The 19,263-nt window shown below is 51.3% G+C and overlaps 1 protein-coding gene across 1 annotated transcript in view; it reads left to right on the forward strand.

Moving 5' to 3' along the window:
* HDAC1 (histone deacetylase 1) overlaps positions 1 to 19,263 on the forward strand; it is a 146,885-nt gene that overhangs the window by 95,277 nt on the left and 32,345 nt on the right. The window contains exons 9-10 of the mRNA XM_075336155.1: positions 6,284 to 6,424; positions 9,733 to 9,841. Coding sequence (XP_075192270.1) covers positions 6,284 to 6,424; positions 9,733 to 9,841 — 250 coding nt within the window. The remainder of the gene's footprint in view (positions 1 to 6,283; positions 6,425 to 9,732; positions 9,842 to 19,263) is intronic.

Consider the following 19,263-nt stretch of genomic DNA (forward strand, 5'->3'; position numbering starts at 1 on the left):
TCACTTCAGTGGTGGCTCCTACCCACATCTCTGTCGCAGGGAAAATCCTTCCTACCCCCAACCTGGGCTGTGGTCACCACGGACGCGAGCCTGTCAGGGTGGGGAGCGGTTTTTCTCCACCACAGGGCTCAGGGAACCTGGACTCCGATAGTCATCCCTTCAGATCAATATTCTGGAGATAAGGGCAGTGTATCTAGCCCTATTGGCTTTTCATCGGTGGCTGGAGGGCAGGCAGATCCGTATCCAGTCGGACAACGCCACTGCCGTCGCATACATCAACCACCAAGGCGGCACTCGCAGTCGTCAAGCCTTCCAGGAAGTCCGACGGATTCTGCAGTGGGTGGAAGCCACAGCTTCCACCATCTCCGCAGTTCACATCCCGGGCGTAGAAAACTGGGAAGCAGATTTTCTCAGTCGTCAGGGCATGGACGCGGGGGAATGGTCTCTGCACCCAGACGTGTTTCGAGAGATCTGTCGCCGCTGCGGAACGCCGGACGTCGATCTCATGGCGTCACGGCACAACAACAAAGTCCCGACATTCATGGCACGGTCTCAGGATCACAGAGCTCTGGCGGCGGATGCGTTGGTTGGTTCAGGATTGGTCGCAGTTTCGACTGCCTTATATGTTTCCTCCTCTGGCGATGCTGCCCAGAGTGTTACGCAAGAACAGGTCCGACTGCCGTCGCGCCATTCTCGTCGCTCCAGACTGGCCGAGGCGGTCGTGGTACCCGGATCTGTGGCATCTCACGGTGGGTCAACCGTGGGCGCTTCCAGACCGCCCAGACTTGCTGTCACAAGGCCCGTTTTTCCATCTGAATTCTGTGGCCCTCAACCTGACTGTGTGGCCATTGAGTCCTGGCTCCTAGCGTCTTCAGGGTTATCTCAGGATGTCATTGCCACCATGAGACAGGCCAGGAAGCCTACGTCCGCCAAGATCTATTATAGGTCTTGGCAAATCTTCCTATCCTGGTGCTCTGATAACGGTTTTACTCCATTGCCGTTTGCCTTACCCACTTTTCTTTCATTCCTTCAATCCGGAATGGACAAGGGTTTGTCACTTGGCTCTCTCAAGGGCCAAGTATCGGCGCTCTCCGTGTTTTTTCAAAAGCGCCTAGCCAGGCTTCCGCAGGTCCGCACGTTCCTGCAGGGAGTTTGCCACATAGTCCCACCTTACAAGCGTCCGCTGGAACCCTGGGATTTTAACAGGGTGCTAACGGCTCTTCAGAAACCACCTTTCGAGCCGCTGCGGGATGTCTCTCTATCACGTCTTTCGCAGAAGGTGGCCTTCCTAGTGGCAGTCACATCACTTCGGAGAGTGTCTGAGCTAGCAGCGCTGTCATGCAAAGCCCCCTTCCTGGTGTTTCACCAGGATAAGGTGGTTCTGCGTCCGGTCCCGGAATTTCTCCCTAAGGTGGTATCCCCTTTTCATCTCAATCAGGATATCTCCTTGCCTTCATTTTGCCCTAATCCAATTCACCAGTGTGAAAAGGATTTGCACTCTTTGGATCTTGTGAGAGCACTCCGGCTCTACGTGTCTCGCACGGCGCCCCTGCGTCGTTCAGATGCGCTCTTTGTCCTTGTCGCTGGCCAGCGTAAGGGCTCGCAGGCTTCCAAGTCAACCTTGGCTCGGTGGATCAAGGAACCGATTCTCGAAGCCTACCGTTCTTCTGGGCTTCCGCTTCCTTCAGGGCTGAAAGCCCATTCTACCAGAGCCGTGGGTGCGTCCTGGGCATTGCGGCACCGGGCTACGGCTCAGCAGGTGTGTCAGGCAGCTACGTGGTCTAGTCTGCACACTTTCACGAAACACTATCAAGTGCATACCTATGCTTCGGCAGACGCCAGTCTAGGTAGGCGAGTCCTTCAGGCGGCGGTTGCCCACCTGTAAGAGGGGGCCGTTTTTTCGGCTCTTTTTATTGAGGTATTCGTTTACCCACCCAGGGACTGCTCTTGGACGTCCCAATTGTCTGGGTCTCCCAATGGAGCGACAAAGAAGGGAATTTTGTTTACTTACCGTAAATTCCTTTTCTTCTAGCTCCTATTGGGAGACCCAGCACCCGCCCCTGTACCCTTCGGGCTGGTTGTTTTTTTGTGTACACATGTTGTTCATGTTGATTTGTTCTTTTGGTTCATGGTTTGCAGTTCTCCGAACATCCTTCGGATTGCATTTACCCTAGACCAATTTATAAGTTTTCTCCTTCCTGCTTTTGCACCAAAACTGAGGAGCCCGTGATCCACGGGAGGGTGTATAGGCAGAGGGGAGGGGTTACACTTTTTAAGGTGTAATACTTTGTGTGGCCTCCGGAGGCAGAAGCTATACACCCAATTGTCTGGGTCTCCCAATAGGAGCTAGAAGAAAAGGAATTTACGGTAAGTAAACAAAATTCCCTTCTTTCCTATCTCGCCCTCCCGAGTCTCCCGCGCGGGCTCGCGCGTTCTTTCACTCTATAGACTCCCTCCTCCAAGCCGGAGTTGTGGTACCAGTCCCTCCCGCAGAACGTTTCAAGGGGTTCTATTCCAACCTTTTCGTGGTCCCCAAGAAGGACGGCTCTGTCCGCCCTGTCCTCGACCTAAAGCTTCTAAACAGGTCGGTGAGACCTCGGCCGTTTCGAATGGAGTCACTCCGGTCCGTGATCGCGTCCATGGAGGTCGGCGAATTCCTGGCATCGCTGGATATTCAAGACGCCTATCTTCACGTCCCTATAGCCACCTCTCACCAACAGTTCCTCTGCTTTGCGATAGCGGAAGATCACTTCCAGTTCACTGCTCTTCCTTTCGGCCTCGCATCCGCCCCCAGAGTCTTTACGAAGATCATGGCGGCTGCCATGTCCGTCCTACATTCCAGGGGTGTTATGGTCATCCCGTACTTGGACGATATGTTGATCAAGGGTTCTTCTTTCGAAGACTGTCGTCTTGGGGTTCAGGTCACGATCGACACCCTTTCACGGTTAGGGTGGCTGATCAATCGGAAGAAGTCCTCTCTGACCCCGGCCCGACGGATCACCTTTTTAGGCATGGTATTCGATACCACCCAAGGGTGAGTTTTCCTCACACAGGAGAAGATGTCCTCCCTGCAACGAGGCCTCCGCGCTCTCCGGCGTCAGCGCCAAGTTTCCATCAGGTTCGGCATGCGAGTCCTCGGTCGTATGGTGGCGGCGATGGAAGCGGTACCCTTTGCACAGTTCCACCTCCGGGCCCTCCAGCTGGCCTTGCTGAAGTGGGACAGATCTCCCCTTTTCTCTGGACCGCAGGTTTCATCTTTCGCCGGAGACCCGCCACTCCCTCAGTTGGTGGCTCAATCAACGCAACCTCGCGTCAGGAAGGTCATTCCTCCCGCTCCACTGGAAGATAGTGACCACCGACGCCAGTCTCCAGGGCTGGGGGGCAGTGTTTCGGCATCACACAGCGCAAGGCCGATGGACACCGCGGGAGAGTTGTCTCCCGATCAACATTCTGGAGATAAGAGCCATCCGGCTAGTTTTGCAGCAGTTTCGGCACCTAGTACAGGGTTGCCCGGTCAGGATCCAGTCGGACAATGCGACGGCGGTGGCGTACATCAACCACCAAGGCGGCACAAGAAGTGTCGGGGCGATGCGAGAAGTCAGGAAGATTTTGCACTGGGCCGAGCGTCATCACTCCCTGATCTCAGCGGTACACATCCCAGGCGTGGACAATTGGGCGGCGGACTTCCTCAGCAGGGAAGGCCTCGCCTCCGGAGAATGGTCCCTCAACCGGGAAGTCTTCAACCAGATCTGCGACAGATGGGGAGTTCCGGATGTGGACCTAATGGCCTCCCGGTTCAACTGTCAGGTTCTGCAATTTGTAGCGCGGTGCCGCGACCGCTTGGCTTTAGGTGTCGACCTCCTCACCCTGTCATGGAGCCAGTTCAGTCTCCCGTACATCTTCCCTCCGCTCCCTCTGATCCCGAGGGTCCTCAAGAAGATCAAGACAAGGAATACCAGTCATCCTAGTGGCTCCGGACTGGCCCAGGCGAGCATGGTTCGCGGAACTCACTCAGCTCCTCGCAGACGCTCCGTGGCGTCTTCCAGACCGTCCAGATCTCCTGCAGCAGGGACCTCTTTTCCATCAGAACTCAAAGGTCCTAAATTTGACGGCCTGGCCATTGAATCCTGGGTTCTAGCTCAGGCTGGTTTTTCTTCAAGAGTGATACAGACAATGATTAGGGCCAGGAAGCCATCTTCATCAAGAATATACTACCACACATGGAAGGTCTTCTTCAGGTGGTGTGAAGAGCACAGTATTTCTTCTCCTCTCGCCTTCTCCCTTCCTTCCCTATTGGCATTCTTGCAGTCTGGCCTAGATGCGGGTCTCTCGCTCGCAACACTAAAGAGCCAGGTATCGGCGTTGTCAATCCTGTTTCAGAAGCCACTGGCCTCTCGTCCACAGGTTAAGACCTTCATCCAGGGAGTGGCCCACCTGGCCCCGCCGTATCGTCGGCCTCTAGAACCGTGGGACCTTAATCTAGTCCTAGGGTCGCTTCAGGGTTCCCCCTTCGAGCCCTTGCGGGATTCTTCCCTTTCTCACCTGTCTTGGAAGGTGGTGTTCCTCGTTGCCATCACTTCTATTCGCAGGACGTCAGAGCTGGCAGCTCTCTCTTGTCGTGCCCCCTTTTTGATTTTTCACCAGGACAAAGCGGTTCTCCGGCCAGATCCCTCCTTTCTCCCAAAGGTGGTCTCCCCGTTCCATCTAAACGAAGAAATTGTCCTTCCGTCCTTCTGTCCCGGCTCCTCTCACGGCTTGGGAAGGTCCTTGCACACCCTGGACCTGGTGCGCGCCCTTAGAATTTATATCTCCAGAACCGCGCCGTTCCGTAAGTCGGATGGTCTGTTTGTCTTTCTGGTCCCAAGAGGGGTGAATCTGCATCCAAAGCCACAATTGCCAGATGGATCCGTTCTGCCATATCAGAGGCCTATCTGATTCGGGACAAGTCTCCGCCACGGGGGGTACGGGCGCACTCTACCCGAGCAGTGGGAGCCTCTTGTGCGATTAGGCATCAGGCGTCGGCCGACCAGGTCTGCAAGGCCGCCACCTGGTCCAGCCTGCATACCTTTACTAGGTTCTACCATGTTCACACCCAAGCATCGGCAGATGCTAGTCTTGGGAGAAAGGTCTTGCAGGCAGCAGTTGCACACCTGTAATAGGGTGACAGCATTCAATTATAGTTCAAGCCCGCCGAGGGAGGTCGTTGTTTTCTTCCTATCTGCGGTGCTTCTGTATTCCCGCCCAGGGACTGCTTTTGGACGTCCCATGGTCCTGTGTCCCCCAATGAAACGATAGAGAAAGTAGGATTTTTGTGTACTCACCGTAAAATCTTTCTCTGAGTCTTCATTGGGGGACACAGCACCCACCCTGCTTGGTTTTTTGGTTGTTAAATTGCATTTGCCTGCCATTTGTTCATAGACCTCTTGTTCGCACGGCTGCATTATTTTAGTTATAACTTTGTTTTATGTATGGTGATTCTGGTACTCCTCCTACTGCTTGTGCACCAAACTGATCTGAGCCCGCCTCCGGCTCGGGGTGTATACTGCTAGGGAGGAGCTAACTTTTAATGTTTACTTAGTGTCAGCCTCCTAGTGACAGCAGCATAACCCATGGTCCTGTGTCCCCCAATGAAGACTCAGAGAAAGAGATTTTATGGTGAGTACACAAAAATCCTACTATAACTGTGGAATTGATTCTACCATCAATGAAATTACTAATAACGCCCCTTTTCTATGCGAACACCAGTTTTATGCCATATTCACACATTTTTGCGTTAGTCCCAACTATGGACCATGATGCAGGAACGTGCTACGTCTCTTCTGACCTGACTTGGACAGCCTCATAGGTATGACACTGTCGCGTTCGGGTTAGGAGACCCACGACTAGTCAATACTCAAGACTCTAGATGTGTAAATGTAGAATTAGTCCGCAGTGTTCCTGATAACTGTAGGATGTGGTCTATGTACTGTAGATTAAGATGTTTCCTAGTTGTACTGAATAAGATACAAGGTCAGTGAGGCTAAGTAAAAATATCGGTGATCGAATGAGGACACATTCTAAATATTTTAGTTTTTCAATTTTATAACTTTAGGTTGCCTTTTATATTGCCATATTACTCACGTGCAGGTTGATGAAGTAAAGTTCAACTGCTCATAAAGGACAAACCCCAACGTTAAAGTGCTCTGAAAGTTGTGCTTTGATTCCCTTTACATACTATACACGCTATACTATTTATGTCTTGACAACTGCTGTCTCTACTAATGAGGAAATGCTTAATTTCTAGGACATGCTAAGTGTGTGGAGTTTATGAAGACATTCAACCTTCCCTTGTTGATGTTGGGTGGTGGTGGCTATACAATCAGGAATGTGGCCCGCTGCTGGACATATGAAACTGCTGTTGCACTAGACACAGAGATCCCCAATGGTAGGTAGTTCGGGGTTTTTTTTTTTATTTTATTTTGGGATAGTTGCACTTTTTAGGCTATGTGCGCACTAGAGCTTTTTACCTGCGGATTTACCCGCGGATTTGCCCCGGAAACTTCTTGAGAAATGTCTGCAATCTTTGTGCAGACATTTCCCTTGAAATTCAATATGAAAAAAAAATAGTTGTGCGCACTGTGCGGATTTTTCTCAAGAAAATTTCTTGAGAAAATTTTCTCGAGAAACTTTCTTGAGAAAATGTGCATGTCCATTAATTTCCGCAGGTACCTGCGGTATTCCGGGGGTATTCCGCAGGTAGCAATGATGTGCGGTATACCACCGGAATAGCCGCGAATTACCTGCGGGAATGCTCATCGCTGCCTGCGGTTTTGCAGGAAGCGATGTCATTATGCCAGGAAGAGGAGGCGGAGCAGAGTAAACACAGACGTCGCACTCCCTGGACGCCGCACAGAAGCACTTCCGTGCGACCTCCAGGTGCCCGTGCAGTCTGTGTCCTGCTCCGGCCTCGCGGCTGCCTGCACTGCAGGGTGTCAGTGTCTGCCCGCAGTGTCAGCAGCCTGTCACGCGGCAGCGCAGGCAGACACTGACATCCTGCAGTGCTGGGAGCCGCGGGGATGACTATCGCTGCTGTCAGGAGGTGAGATCATTACCTGCTGTGACGATCTCCTGCCTCCTGACGTCATCGCGGTCACTGCTGTCTATGCCCGTCTCGCGAGCGGCCCGAGACTGTCACTAGCGGTGACGTCACGGGCTCTCGCGATACTTCTGACAACGCGGCGGGCATAGAAGTCAGTGACAGCGCTGACGTCAGCAGTACAGGAGATGATCACAGAAGGTAATGATCTCATCTATGCTCCTGATGGCAGCGCTCGTCATCCCTTGCAGTGACCTGAGCTGACCTATTGATGTTAGCTCAGGTCACTGCATTGCTCTCCCAGCCAATGGGGAACATTCTGTTCTTCATTGACTGGGACAGCGACTATGGTATGGATCGCCGTGCCCCCCCCCCACTTATTGGATTACGCCGGACGTGGAATTGATTGTGCTCTTTTCAATAAATTGGTTAAAGAGGGAATGTTTTGGGGAGTGTTTTTTCAAATAAAACTTTTTTTGTTGTCTATTTTTTAATTATTACTGACTGGGTTGGTGATGTCGGGTATCTGATAGACGCCTGACCTCACCAACCCCAGGGCTTGATGCCAGGTGACATTACACATCTGGCATCAACCCCATATATTACCCCGTTTGCCAACGCACCAGGGCGCGGGATGAGCTTGGGGCAAAGCGCCAGGATTGGCACGTCTAATGGATGCGCCACTTCTGGGGCGGCTGCGGCCTGCTATTTTTAGGCTGGGGAGTGTCCAATAACAGTGGACCTCCCTAGTCTGAGAATATCAGACCCCAGCTGTCCGCTTTACCTTGCCTGGTGATCCAATATGGGGGGGACCGCACGTTTTTTGTTTTAAATTATTTATATAATTTAAAATAACAGCGTGGGGTGCCCACTGTTTTGGATTATCAGCCAAGGTGAAGCTGCCAGCGGTGGTCTGCAGGCTGCAGCCGTCTGCTTTACCCTAGCTGGCTACAAAAAATGGGGGGACCTCACGTCGTTTTTTTTTTTATTTATTTATTTTATGGCTAAATACAAGGCTAAGCACCCTTTAGTGCCACATGAAAGTCACTAAAGGGTGCCAGCTTAGAAAATGCAGGGAGGTGGAACATTATATAGGTTTTTCTCATCTATCTATCTATCTATCCCTCTATCTATCTATCTATCTATCTATTCATCTATCTATCTATCTATTCATCTATCCATCTTTCCCTCTATCCATTATCTGTCTATCGATTATCTTTATTATTTATTGCAGGGACAAACCTGCGGTAAATCCATGGCAAAACCGCGGCAAAACCGCATGCGGATTTGGTGCGGATTTTTTCCGCAGGTCCGGAATTCTTTCACTGGCAGAAGTTTCTCAAGAAATTTTCTTGAGAAACTTCACATTTCTAGTGCGCACATAGCCTTAGGCTTCTTTTTTGTTATTTTGTTTTTTTTCCATCCCTAACATATGTTAATGTTTTTACACACATTTTAATCAAGTAATCTTCAACCTTTTTTACATCAAGAGCCACATCTCAGAGAGGATTGGGGGTTACCTCCAGCTCCTTCCTCCTTCACATTAGTGACACCTGGAGCCCAAAGCTTCCTCACAAAATCACACCAAGATAGTATAGTTATCTGCAGGAGTTCCCACCTTATCCTCATTTGTTATTGTATCCAGCACACTCGCCATCTATTGCATCCAACTCCACTTCCCCTGTCTGGCAGTATCCTCCTATGTCAAGCTTAGTACTTAATTTATCTACCAACCCCACTGGCACTATATGCATAAATTCTGCTTATATGTAGGGTTCTGACAAGTTTGCTAGACATGGTGTTAATGCACCAAATTTGCAACCAGCCATGAGCCACACATCATGGTCCCACAAGCCACTTGTGACTCCTTTGCTACATGTTGGGGATCCCTGTTTTACTAATTTGTGCCAATATAACACCTATTTTTAATTCTTACCTCTTTCACATATGTCATACTCTGCCCCCAAGGATGCTCCTCTAGCTCCATCTGCTCTTCAATTGCCATTGGAACTCTCCTATTGTTCCAGGGGCACTGATCAATCCTGCACAGTGCAGTCTCTCTTGGCTGGCATCTTGTCAGCATAGCTGTGCTTTGTCTAGAATAGAGTTTCTATTGTGGAGGATGATGTCACGGGAAGAGCCGGAACCTCCTTCACTGCCGAACACATACCAAGGATGCAGCGGGTTGTGCTTGTAACAAAGGTGATCAATGTACTGCAGGATGGGTTATAAATACAGGGGACAGAAAGGAAAGTTATACTGCAAGATCGCCTGAGTGTACAGGGGACAGGAAGGGGAGGTCTGGGACATGATGTGGTTCGGCACCTCAGAAACCTTAACGACACAGGAAAACCTGAGTGTTGCTAGTAAAGTCTGTCATATTGCACTTCCCATGTGTGGTCATGGTCAAGAGAAGTCTTAATTTTGTTGCTGCAAGTTTAATATTTAGCATGTTTTGCTCATAACTAGTTAGTTTTTTTTTTTCGTTTTTTTTTTTTTTCAGGGAAGTACCGTATTATAATATTCGGATCAGTTTGTAGTACTGTGGTAGTATATGCAGTATGCATGTTAATGCAGCCTCCAAATTTCTCTATGTCCTTTGTTATTGAGAAAGACATCTACTTATTTGTATGTAACTTGATGCTTTTACTTTTCAGAACTTCCGTACAACGATTATTTTGAATATTTTGGCCCCGACTTTAAGCTGCACATTAGTCCGTCCAACATGACGAACCAAAACACAAATGAATACCTGGAGAAGATTAAGTGAGTAACTTCTATAGTAATTTTAAGTTGATTAAAATGGAAATGTACATGTAATAAACATTGCATATATCATTAGTGCAAATGAAAATCACAAAGCTTGTTGTGCATACACACACACACACACACACACACACTCTCTATATATCTAGATCTATATAAAATATACACACATACATATATATGTGTGTGTATGTATGAATGTATGTATGTATGTATATATATATATATATATATATATATATATATATAATATGTGTGTGTATATGTATGTGTGTACATGTATATGCGTGTGTGTGTGTATAATATATATAATATATATATATATATATATATATATATATATATATATATATATATATATATATATATATATATATATATATATATATATATATATATATATATATATTAATATATATATATTAATATATATATATTAATATATTTTTATATATAGACACACACCTATATATACACACACACATATATATAGACACACATACACATACACATACACACATACACATACATACACACATACACATACTCACACACACACACACACATTCTCCTGTACACTCTAAGGGGTACTTTGCACACTGCGACATCGCAAGCCGATGCTTGCGATGCCGAGCGCGATAGTCTCCGCCCCCGTCGCAGCTGCGATATCATGGTGATAGATGGCGTAGCGATCATTATCGCTACGCCAGCTTCACATGCACTCACCTGCCCTGCGACGTCGCTCTGGCCGGCGATCCGCCTCCTTACTAAGGGGGTGGGTCATGCGGCGTCATAGCGACGGCAAGTGGCCAATAGGAGCGGAGGGGCGGAGATGAGCAGGACTTAAAAATCCCGCCTACCTATTTCCTTCCGCATTGCCGACGTGAGCCACGGGATGCAGGTAGATGTTCCTCGCTCCTGCGGCTTCACACACAGCGATGTGTGATGCCGCTGGAACGAGGAACAACATCGTAACATCGGTCATTTCCAAATTATGGAAATGACCGACGCTACACCGATGATACGATTACAACGATTTTGCGCTCGTTAATCGTATCAAAAAGGCTTTACACACTACGATATTGCCTGCGACGCCGGATGTGCGTCACTTTCAATTTGACCCCACCGACATCGCAGCTGCGATGTCGTGTGCAAAGTGCCCCTAAGGAAGGGGATGAAAACTAACAAATCAGACGGACACTGAAGGATCCTTTGTAAGGATATGTGCGCACGATCTGGGCATGCTGTATCCTGGATGCAGCTTGCCTTCGCCTGTGGAGCTGTGAGTGTTGTTGACAGGAGACCGCAGCTGCCCGTGCCCATGATCAGGCTTTGGGATGCTGTGGACTTCAGCTTTATTCTTTTTATTTATTTTGGTTTATTATTTACATGCTGCGGCTCGGAAACCCATGACGCATGGGCACGGGATTTCTGTTAATCCCATCCACTGTGCTTGTACTGTACAATGCAGCATTTTGGACGCAGTGAAAACGTGTTCAAAACGCTGCAAATCCTGATCGTGTGCACTCACCTTTTAAGCTACCATCACATGCAACATTTTTGGCTTTATCCCCCCCCCCCCCCAAGCTCTACTTTTTTTAAATCTGCAGCATGTCAGTTCTCTGCATTGTTTTGCAGTGTTTTCATCCATTAAAAAGCAAGAGGAAAGTTAAAAAAATGCAAACGCTTTTGCTGTGTTTTGTTTTTTTTTGGGAATAAAACTTTCCTTTTTTTAAAAACCTATGCTGTAGACAAAGTGCATGTGTAATCCACACCCAAAAACTGCTGTGAAAATGCCACAAATCGTGCTTTCTCTGATTCCTCATTGGGGGACACAGGACCATGGGTGTTATGCTGCCTATCCATAGGAGGACACGAAGTAGATGCAAAAGCATAGCTCCTCCTCTGCAGTATACACCCCCTGGCCGGGCCAGGCAAGCCCAGTTTTAGCTTAGTGTCTGTAGGAGGCACTTCCTTTCAAGGTTTATTTTTTGAGGGCGACTGTTTTCTTTTGGGACCGATCTCCCACTACCATCAACGGGCAGGAACGTGAAGCGTTGCCTACATGTACCCCCTCCCGCGACGCTGGATCCTGGGCTGGACAACGGGTTCCACAGACACCGATTTTCCAAAGCCCAGGGTAGAGGCCTGTGCCCTATAGCCCAATTCCTCAGCCCCTCTCTGCAGGCTCTGAGTTGAATATGACACCGACACAGCAAGGTGGCTCTGCTATTTTCACTGCCTGGAAAGCAGTGTTTTAAGGTGAGATCCCCCCTGACTGGTTTCCCAGACAAAGGGAGAAAAGACGCTGCAGGGAAGGCTCCCAGGCCATTTACAGTATTTATGTGCAAGGAGCAAGGATCCTGCACACACAGTGTTAACTTTCTCTAGCTTGCTGGCTGCAGGAGGAGGAAGTTCTGCTGTTTGCAGAAAGTCTTGCAGATAAGGTGGCAGGGGGAGGACCCAGGGCTCAGGGACTCACCCTGTGTATTATCTGCTCTGTTTATTTGCTCTAGCAAAGCCGGCTGATAACAACCACTGACAAGCTGTGTGCTGACTGTAGGGAGAGGGAGGAAAACTCAGAAGCTCCCTTCCCGCCGTTTTTTTACTACCCAAAGCAGGGGGGGCACACTGACTCATCTTCCAGCTCTTTTAGCGCTAAGCCCCGCGGCCGCGATAAGCCCCGCCCCCCAGGGAAGCGTGTGAGATCTTCATAGAGCTTAAGCCTTCCTGAGGACAGGGTCATCGGCTGATTCTGGTGAGGTGCTTGCTATCAATTGTAGCTCTGCTGAGCATTGCTCCCCCTCCTGGCATACTCCTATTAGGAACATGCAGAAATCTAAGGGCACTAAGAGTACTAAGGCCCACATAGTCGATTACTCAGCCTGCACTGCCTGCCACGCTGAGCTACCACGCAAACACACCTCTTCTCTCTGTGAGTCCTGTGCCCCTATAGCCCCCCAAGATCCCCCTGCCACCACCGGCCTAGGGCCCCCAGCCCACCGGAATGGGCACAGTTTCTGTCCGAATCCATGGAAAAACTGTCACAGAACCTGGTTCTGGCTATGCAATGTCGTCCTCCACACCCTTCTGGGTCCCTGGACGGGAACACAGCCTGAGGATAGCCCTATGGAGGATCCTTCTGAGGTAATCTGGGCACATGCTTCACCGGTTGCAGGGATCAGGAAAAGGGCACACGGCCGGGTGTCTCCAGCGGGCTCTCCCTCGGGAGCACACAGGGCAGGCTCTCCCACACGCTCCACGGCTTCTGAAGAGCTGGAGGAGGGAGAATGCTGTTTGTACCAGGAGGATTCCTTGGTTTCATCACCCCCAGATGATCAAACTGCAATAGACTCCCTTATAGCAGCAATCAACCAAACTCTGCATGTGGAGGATCCACTACTACTGACCATGCGGTCTCCTTTAAGAGGGCAAGGAAACCCCAAAAGGTTTTCGCTGATCACCCAGAGTTTCAGGATATCCTCACAAAGCAAAGGGAGAAGCCTGACAGGCGCTTCGGTAACCGAAAACTCATGGAGTCCCAGTACCCTTTTGCCTCACCTGTCCCTAAGGGCTGGGCCGATCCGCCCTCGGTCGACCCCCCCCCGGTCTCCCGCCTTACCACAAAGACACTCCTGTCTTTACCCGTTGGTTCTTCCATTTAAGGACCCGACAGACAGGTGGAGCACCTCGCCTGCTCTGCTTTTGAGGCTGCGGGTTCCTCCCTCTCGCCCTCCTTTGCCTCTGTGTGGGTCGCAAAGGCGATTTCGGTCTGGGCAGAATCCCTTAACACTTTGCTTGAGGAATCCCAGTTCACTCAGACCTTCACAGCGGTAACAGCTCAAATTGCCGCTGCGGCGGAGTACCTCATCCAGGCCTCCATGGACGCTGCTACCTGCGCAGCGTTTGCCGCCTCAAATACCATAGCCATCTGTAGAGCTCTCTGGCTCCGACAATGGCGAGCGGACTCTGCCTCCAAGAAGTCTCTCACGGGCCTTCCCTTTTTTCCAGACCGATTGTTTGGCGAACGTCTGGACAAGCTCATTTCTGACGCCACGGGAGGAAAGAGTACCTCCCTCCCCCAGCTGAAGTCCAGGACGTCCTTCACCAGACGTCCACAGTCTTCGTTCCGCTCCTTTCGGAACTCATTTGGTTGGTCGACATCCCGTGCTGTCCCCGCCACCAGCCGTGGACTACGCAGGGACCGACCTTCTCAGCTCTCCCCGAAACCCACTTCGTCATGGCAGCCTAGACCGAAACAGTCCAGGACTAGGCAGACTCGGCCACGACGTTTTCCCCCCTCGTGACTCCTTCGGCGCCCCGGAAGACACACTCATTGTAGGAGGTCGACTGCGGCTCTTTCAACATATCTGGGCTGCCGCCTCAGACGACAAATGGGTGCGAGATCTTGTGTCTTCCGGTTACCACATAGAATTTCGGACCCGACCCCCGAGTCTGTTCTTTCTCTCAAACCCCCCAAAGACTCGAAAACGACGCCAAGCTTTTTTCTCAGCAATCCACTCGCTCCAAACAGAAGGAGTGATAATACCTGTCCCAGACGACGAGAAGTTTGGGTTTTTTTTTAGTCCAACCGCTTTGTGGTCCCCAAAAAGGATGGGTCAGTTCGACCCATCCTGGACCTCAAACACCTAAACAAACATGTGCATGTACGGAGATTCAGAATGGAGTCCCTAAGGTCCATTATTGCATACATGGTCGAAGGGGAATTCCTTGCCTCCATAGACATCAAGGACGCGTACCTGCACATACCGATCACCCCAGATCACCAAAAGTTCCTCTGCTTCGCAATTCAGGATTCCCACTTTCAATTCGTAGCTCTACCCTTCGGCCTTGCCACCGCACCAAGGGTCTTCACCAAAGTCATGGCGGCCACCATGAGCGTCCTTCACGCCAGGGGAGTAGTCGTTCTCCCTTACTTGGACGACCTCCTCATCAAGGCCCCCTCCTTCCGCAACTGCTCAACCAGCGTACAAATCACTGTGGACACCCTATCCCGCTTAGGGTGGCTAGTGAATCTGGACAAATCCTCCCCGATCCCATCACGATCCATCACTTTTCTGGGCATGTCCCTGGACACCCGTCGGGGCTTGATCCTTCTCCCTCAGGACAAGGCATTCGCTCTTCAACGAGCGGTACGCTGCCTTCTACGTCCTCTGTCTCGCTCCATTCGATTCAGCATGAAAGTGCTCGGCAGGATGGTGGCGGCTATGGAAGCAGTACCATTTGCTCAACTGCACCTCCGCCCACTGCAGCTAGCCCTTCTAGCGGCCTGGGACAAGAGCCCCTTCTCCCTGGACAGACCTCTTCACCTGACGCTTTCAGTCAGGTACACACTCCGCTGGTGGCTTCGGTCCTCATCCCTATCGAAGGGGAGATCTTTTCTCCCAGTGAACTGGCTGGTCCTGACCACGGACGCCAGCCTCCTAGGCTGGGGAGCAGTGTACCAGCACCACACTGCTCAAGGACGCCAGCCTCCTAGGCTGGGGAGCAGTGTACCAGCACCACACTGCTCAAGGACGTTGGACGCTCCAGGAGTCTTTCTTCCCCATCAACATCCTGGAACTCAGCGCGATCTTCCTCGCGCTCAGAGCGTTCAGCCCTCTGCTAGCGGGTCATCAGATTCGAGTCCAATCGGACAATGCGACAGCTGTAGCCTATATCAATTGGCAGGGGGCACCCGCAGCAAAGTGGCTTATCTCGAGGCCCACAAGATCCTCAGCTGGGCCGAATCGACGGGATCAGTGATATCGGCGGTACACATACCAGGGGTAGAGAATTGGGCAGCAGACTTTGAGTCGCCAAGGCCTGGCTGCCGGAGAATGGTCCCTCCACCCATATGTGTTTCTACACATCTGCACTCGCTGGGGCACACCAGACGTGGATCTAATGGCCTCAAGGTTGAATGCAAAGGTACCCGCGTTCATAGCCAGGTCACGGGACCCGCAGTCCATCGGCGCGGATGCTCTAGTCTGCTCCTGGCACCACTTCCACCTGCCTTACATATTTCCACCTCTACCCCTGCTGCCGCGGGTAATCAGGAAGATCAAGGCAGAGGGAGTCCCGGTGATACTGATGGCACCGGACTGGCCCAGGCGCGCCTGGTACGCCGAATTAGTATAAATGCTCACAGACGCACCGTGGCGCCTTCCAGACATTCCAGACTTGCTGACCCAAGGGCCCATTTCCCATCAGAACTCCAGAGCCCTGAAGCTGACGGCATGGCCATTGAGACCTGGATATTAACAAGAGCGGGATTCTCCCCCGCGGTTATTGCCACCATGATCAGCACCCGAAAGCCTGCTTCATCCCGCATTTACCACCGTACGTGGAAAATCTTCCTTTCATGGTGCAGGGAAACTAACGTCCAGCCTATGCCTCTGGCCATCCCCAGAATTCTCGATTTTCTACAGTCTGGCTTGCAAGCGGGGTTGGCTCTCAGTTCCCTTTTTAAAGGGCAGGTCTCAGCGCTTTCAATCTTCTACCAATGCCGCCTGGCTCAAAAACCGCAAGTCAAGACCTTCCTCCAGGGTGTTTCCCATCTAGTTCCCCCGTACAAACGGCCGCTGGAACCATGGGACCTCAACCTCGTTCTGGACGGTCTCCAGAGGTCTCCCTTTGAACCTCTCAAGGAATCCTCCCTTGCTCTTCTGTCCTGGAAGGTAACATTCTTAGTGTCAATTACGTCAATCAGAAGGGTTTCAGAACTGGCAGCACTCTCTTGCCGCGAGCCTTTTCTGATCTTTCACCAGGACAAGGTGGTTCTGCGCCCTCTCCCGGATTTCCTTCCAAAGGTTTTTACCCCGTTTCATTTGAACGAGGACATTGTCCTCCCTTGCTTTTGTCCACACCCAGTTCATAGGGTGGAAAGGTCTCTGCATTCATTAGACCTTGTCAGAGCTCTCAGATATTACATATCCAGGACAGCCCCCTTTAGGAAAACGGACTCTTTGCTCGTCATTCCTGAGGGGCCTAAGAAGGGACAGGCAGCTTCAAAGGCGACGCTGGCTCGCTGGATTCGCTCTGCGATCCAGGAAGTCTACCGCTTGCAACTCAAGCCCATTCCTAGTGGGCTGCGGGCTCATTCCACGCGAGCAGTTGGCGCTTCGTGGGCCATTCGGCATCAGGCTTCAGTGGAACAGGTGTGTAAGGCTGCGACCTGGTCTAGCCTACATACGTTTTCAAAGCATTACAGAGTCCATAGCCAGGTTTCAACTGAGGCAAATCTGGGTAGGAAAATTCTGCAAACGGCAGTAGAGCACCCCTCTCAGTAGGCACTCCAGGCTGTCTGGGACTGGTGCCTAGTCCTTGGGTTGTGTTGTCTTCTTTTATGTTTCCCACCCATGGACTGCTTTAGGACGTTCCATGGTCCTGTGTCCCCCAATGAGGCGTCAGAGAAAAATGGATTTTTGTGTACTCACCGTAAAATCGTTTTCTCTTAGCCATCATTGGGGGACACAGCACCCACCCTGTTGCCCTGTTGGGCCTTGTTTCTCTCAGTACCTTATTTGGTTATGACTCTTTTTTTCTTTGTCGCTCCATTGGGAGACCCAGACAATTGGGTGTATAGCTTCTGCCTCCGGAGGCCACACAAAGTATTACACTTTAAAAAGTGTAACCCCTCCCCTCTGCCTATACACCCTCCCGTGCATCACGGGCTCCTCAGTTTTATGCTTTGTGTGGAAGGAGGCACACATCCACTCATGCATTCTCATTTTAGTTATATCGGTTGGAAGAAAAGTGGGCCCCCCCGGGGCCCCCGGCATGTTCCCTTCTCACCCCACTATGTCGGCGGTGCTGTTAAGGTTGAGGTACCCATTGTGGGTACAAAGGCAGGAGCCTCATGCCGTCTCCTTCACCATCCCTTAGCGGCTCTGGGAGAAGTGGGATCCTGAGCGGTCATCCAGTCACTGGGGCCGTGCTCCCTCCGCAGCCCCTGTGGGAATCTGTCGGACAGGAGTTTATTTATCCTCAGGGACCGGGCCCTGCATCACTAAGGTACTCTGTATACCCATGGGGGATGTGCATGGAGCGCCTTCATCCCGGACGCTGCAGCAGCTGCTTATTTGTGACGGCCGGCGGACTTCCGCGCCTGTTTGTCGGCCGCGGTCTTAAATTTAGTCCCCGGCTTCAATTGCGGCCTAGTAGCAAAACTCCCGCCCCCGGGCCTGTCTATCAGGGATAAGGGCGGGACTGCCGACCTGACGTCGGCTGTGAGGGCCGGAGCATCCTGTATGTTTCCTCCCCCCCTCACTGATCACTGTGGGGACTCCAGATTCCCGCACTTTTCTAACGCCGCCCACGGCTCCACTCCTCCCCTGAGAGCTCCGGCAGCCATTTCTTTGGCATTTTGCCTGTGGAGGATTTCCTGGAAAGAGCTCTGCAACGCTGGGAGACCTAAGGCAGGGAATCTGGAGGACACACACTCCGCTTTTTAGCGGTCGGTAAGCCACACCGGTCACCCGGTGCTGGTCCCCTTAGGGTGCTGGAATAGATACTATATATATTTATATATTTCTGTTCGGTCGGGCTGTATACCCTTCCCATATACCCTCAGTGATCACTCTCCTAGGAGACAACAGCATGTCGTCCACAAGGAGCAAGGGTGCCAAGGCACAGGGTTATTTTGCGACCTGTACCTCTTGTGCGGCTAAGTTACCTGCGGGTTCCACCTACCCTCACTGTGAGCAATGCTCAACCCCTGTTTTGCTTCCTCAACCGGAGCCTCGGTCACTAGTGGGCCCCTCGGCTCAGGTAGAACCCCTTGCTCCCCCTGTCCAGGCGGCAGGGACAGAGTTTGCAGTTTTTGCTGAGAAACTCTGAGTCACTCTCACAATCCATGGCTCAGTCTATGGACAAATGGTCTGCCAAGCTGCTTGAAGCTTTGCAGTCCAGACCGGTCCTTACACAGGCCCCAGGCCCTGTTGGATCTTCACCTCCAGGCCCCTCTCTGTCCGCGCCGCAGCACGTTCCCAGGGGGGGCCCTAGGTCTCACGTGGAGGACTCCGGCCCGGACCACAGTCCCAGACCGGCTAAGCGGGCCCACTGGGAATCTTCCCCGACTTCTTCACGCTGCTCGGGTTCCCAGCGTGAGGACTCTCTGGAGGACGAGGCGGACGTCGCAGCTCAGGGCTCTGACACTGACGTTGCTCTCAATCTTGATACACCTGAAGGGGACGCCATAGTAAATGATCTTATCTTGTCCATCAACCAGGTGTTAGATATCTCTCCCCCGCCGCCACCTGTAGAGGAGTCGACTTCTCAGCAGGAGAAACACCAGTTTCGGTTCCCTAAACGTACACGGAGTGCGTTTTTCGATCACTCTAACTTCAGAGATGCTGTCCAGAAGCCCAGAGCGGTTCCGGACAAGCGCTTTACTAAGCGCCTTACTGACACACGTTACC

This window comes from Anomaloglossus baeobatrachus, chromosome 2, assembly GCF_048569485.1.
Source record: "Anomaloglossus baeobatrachus isolate aAnoBae1 chromosome 2, aAnoBae1.hap1, whole genome shotgun sequence".
NCBI lineage: Eukaryota > Metazoa > Chordata > Amphibia > Anura > Aromobatidae > Anomaloglossus > Anomaloglossus baeobatrachus.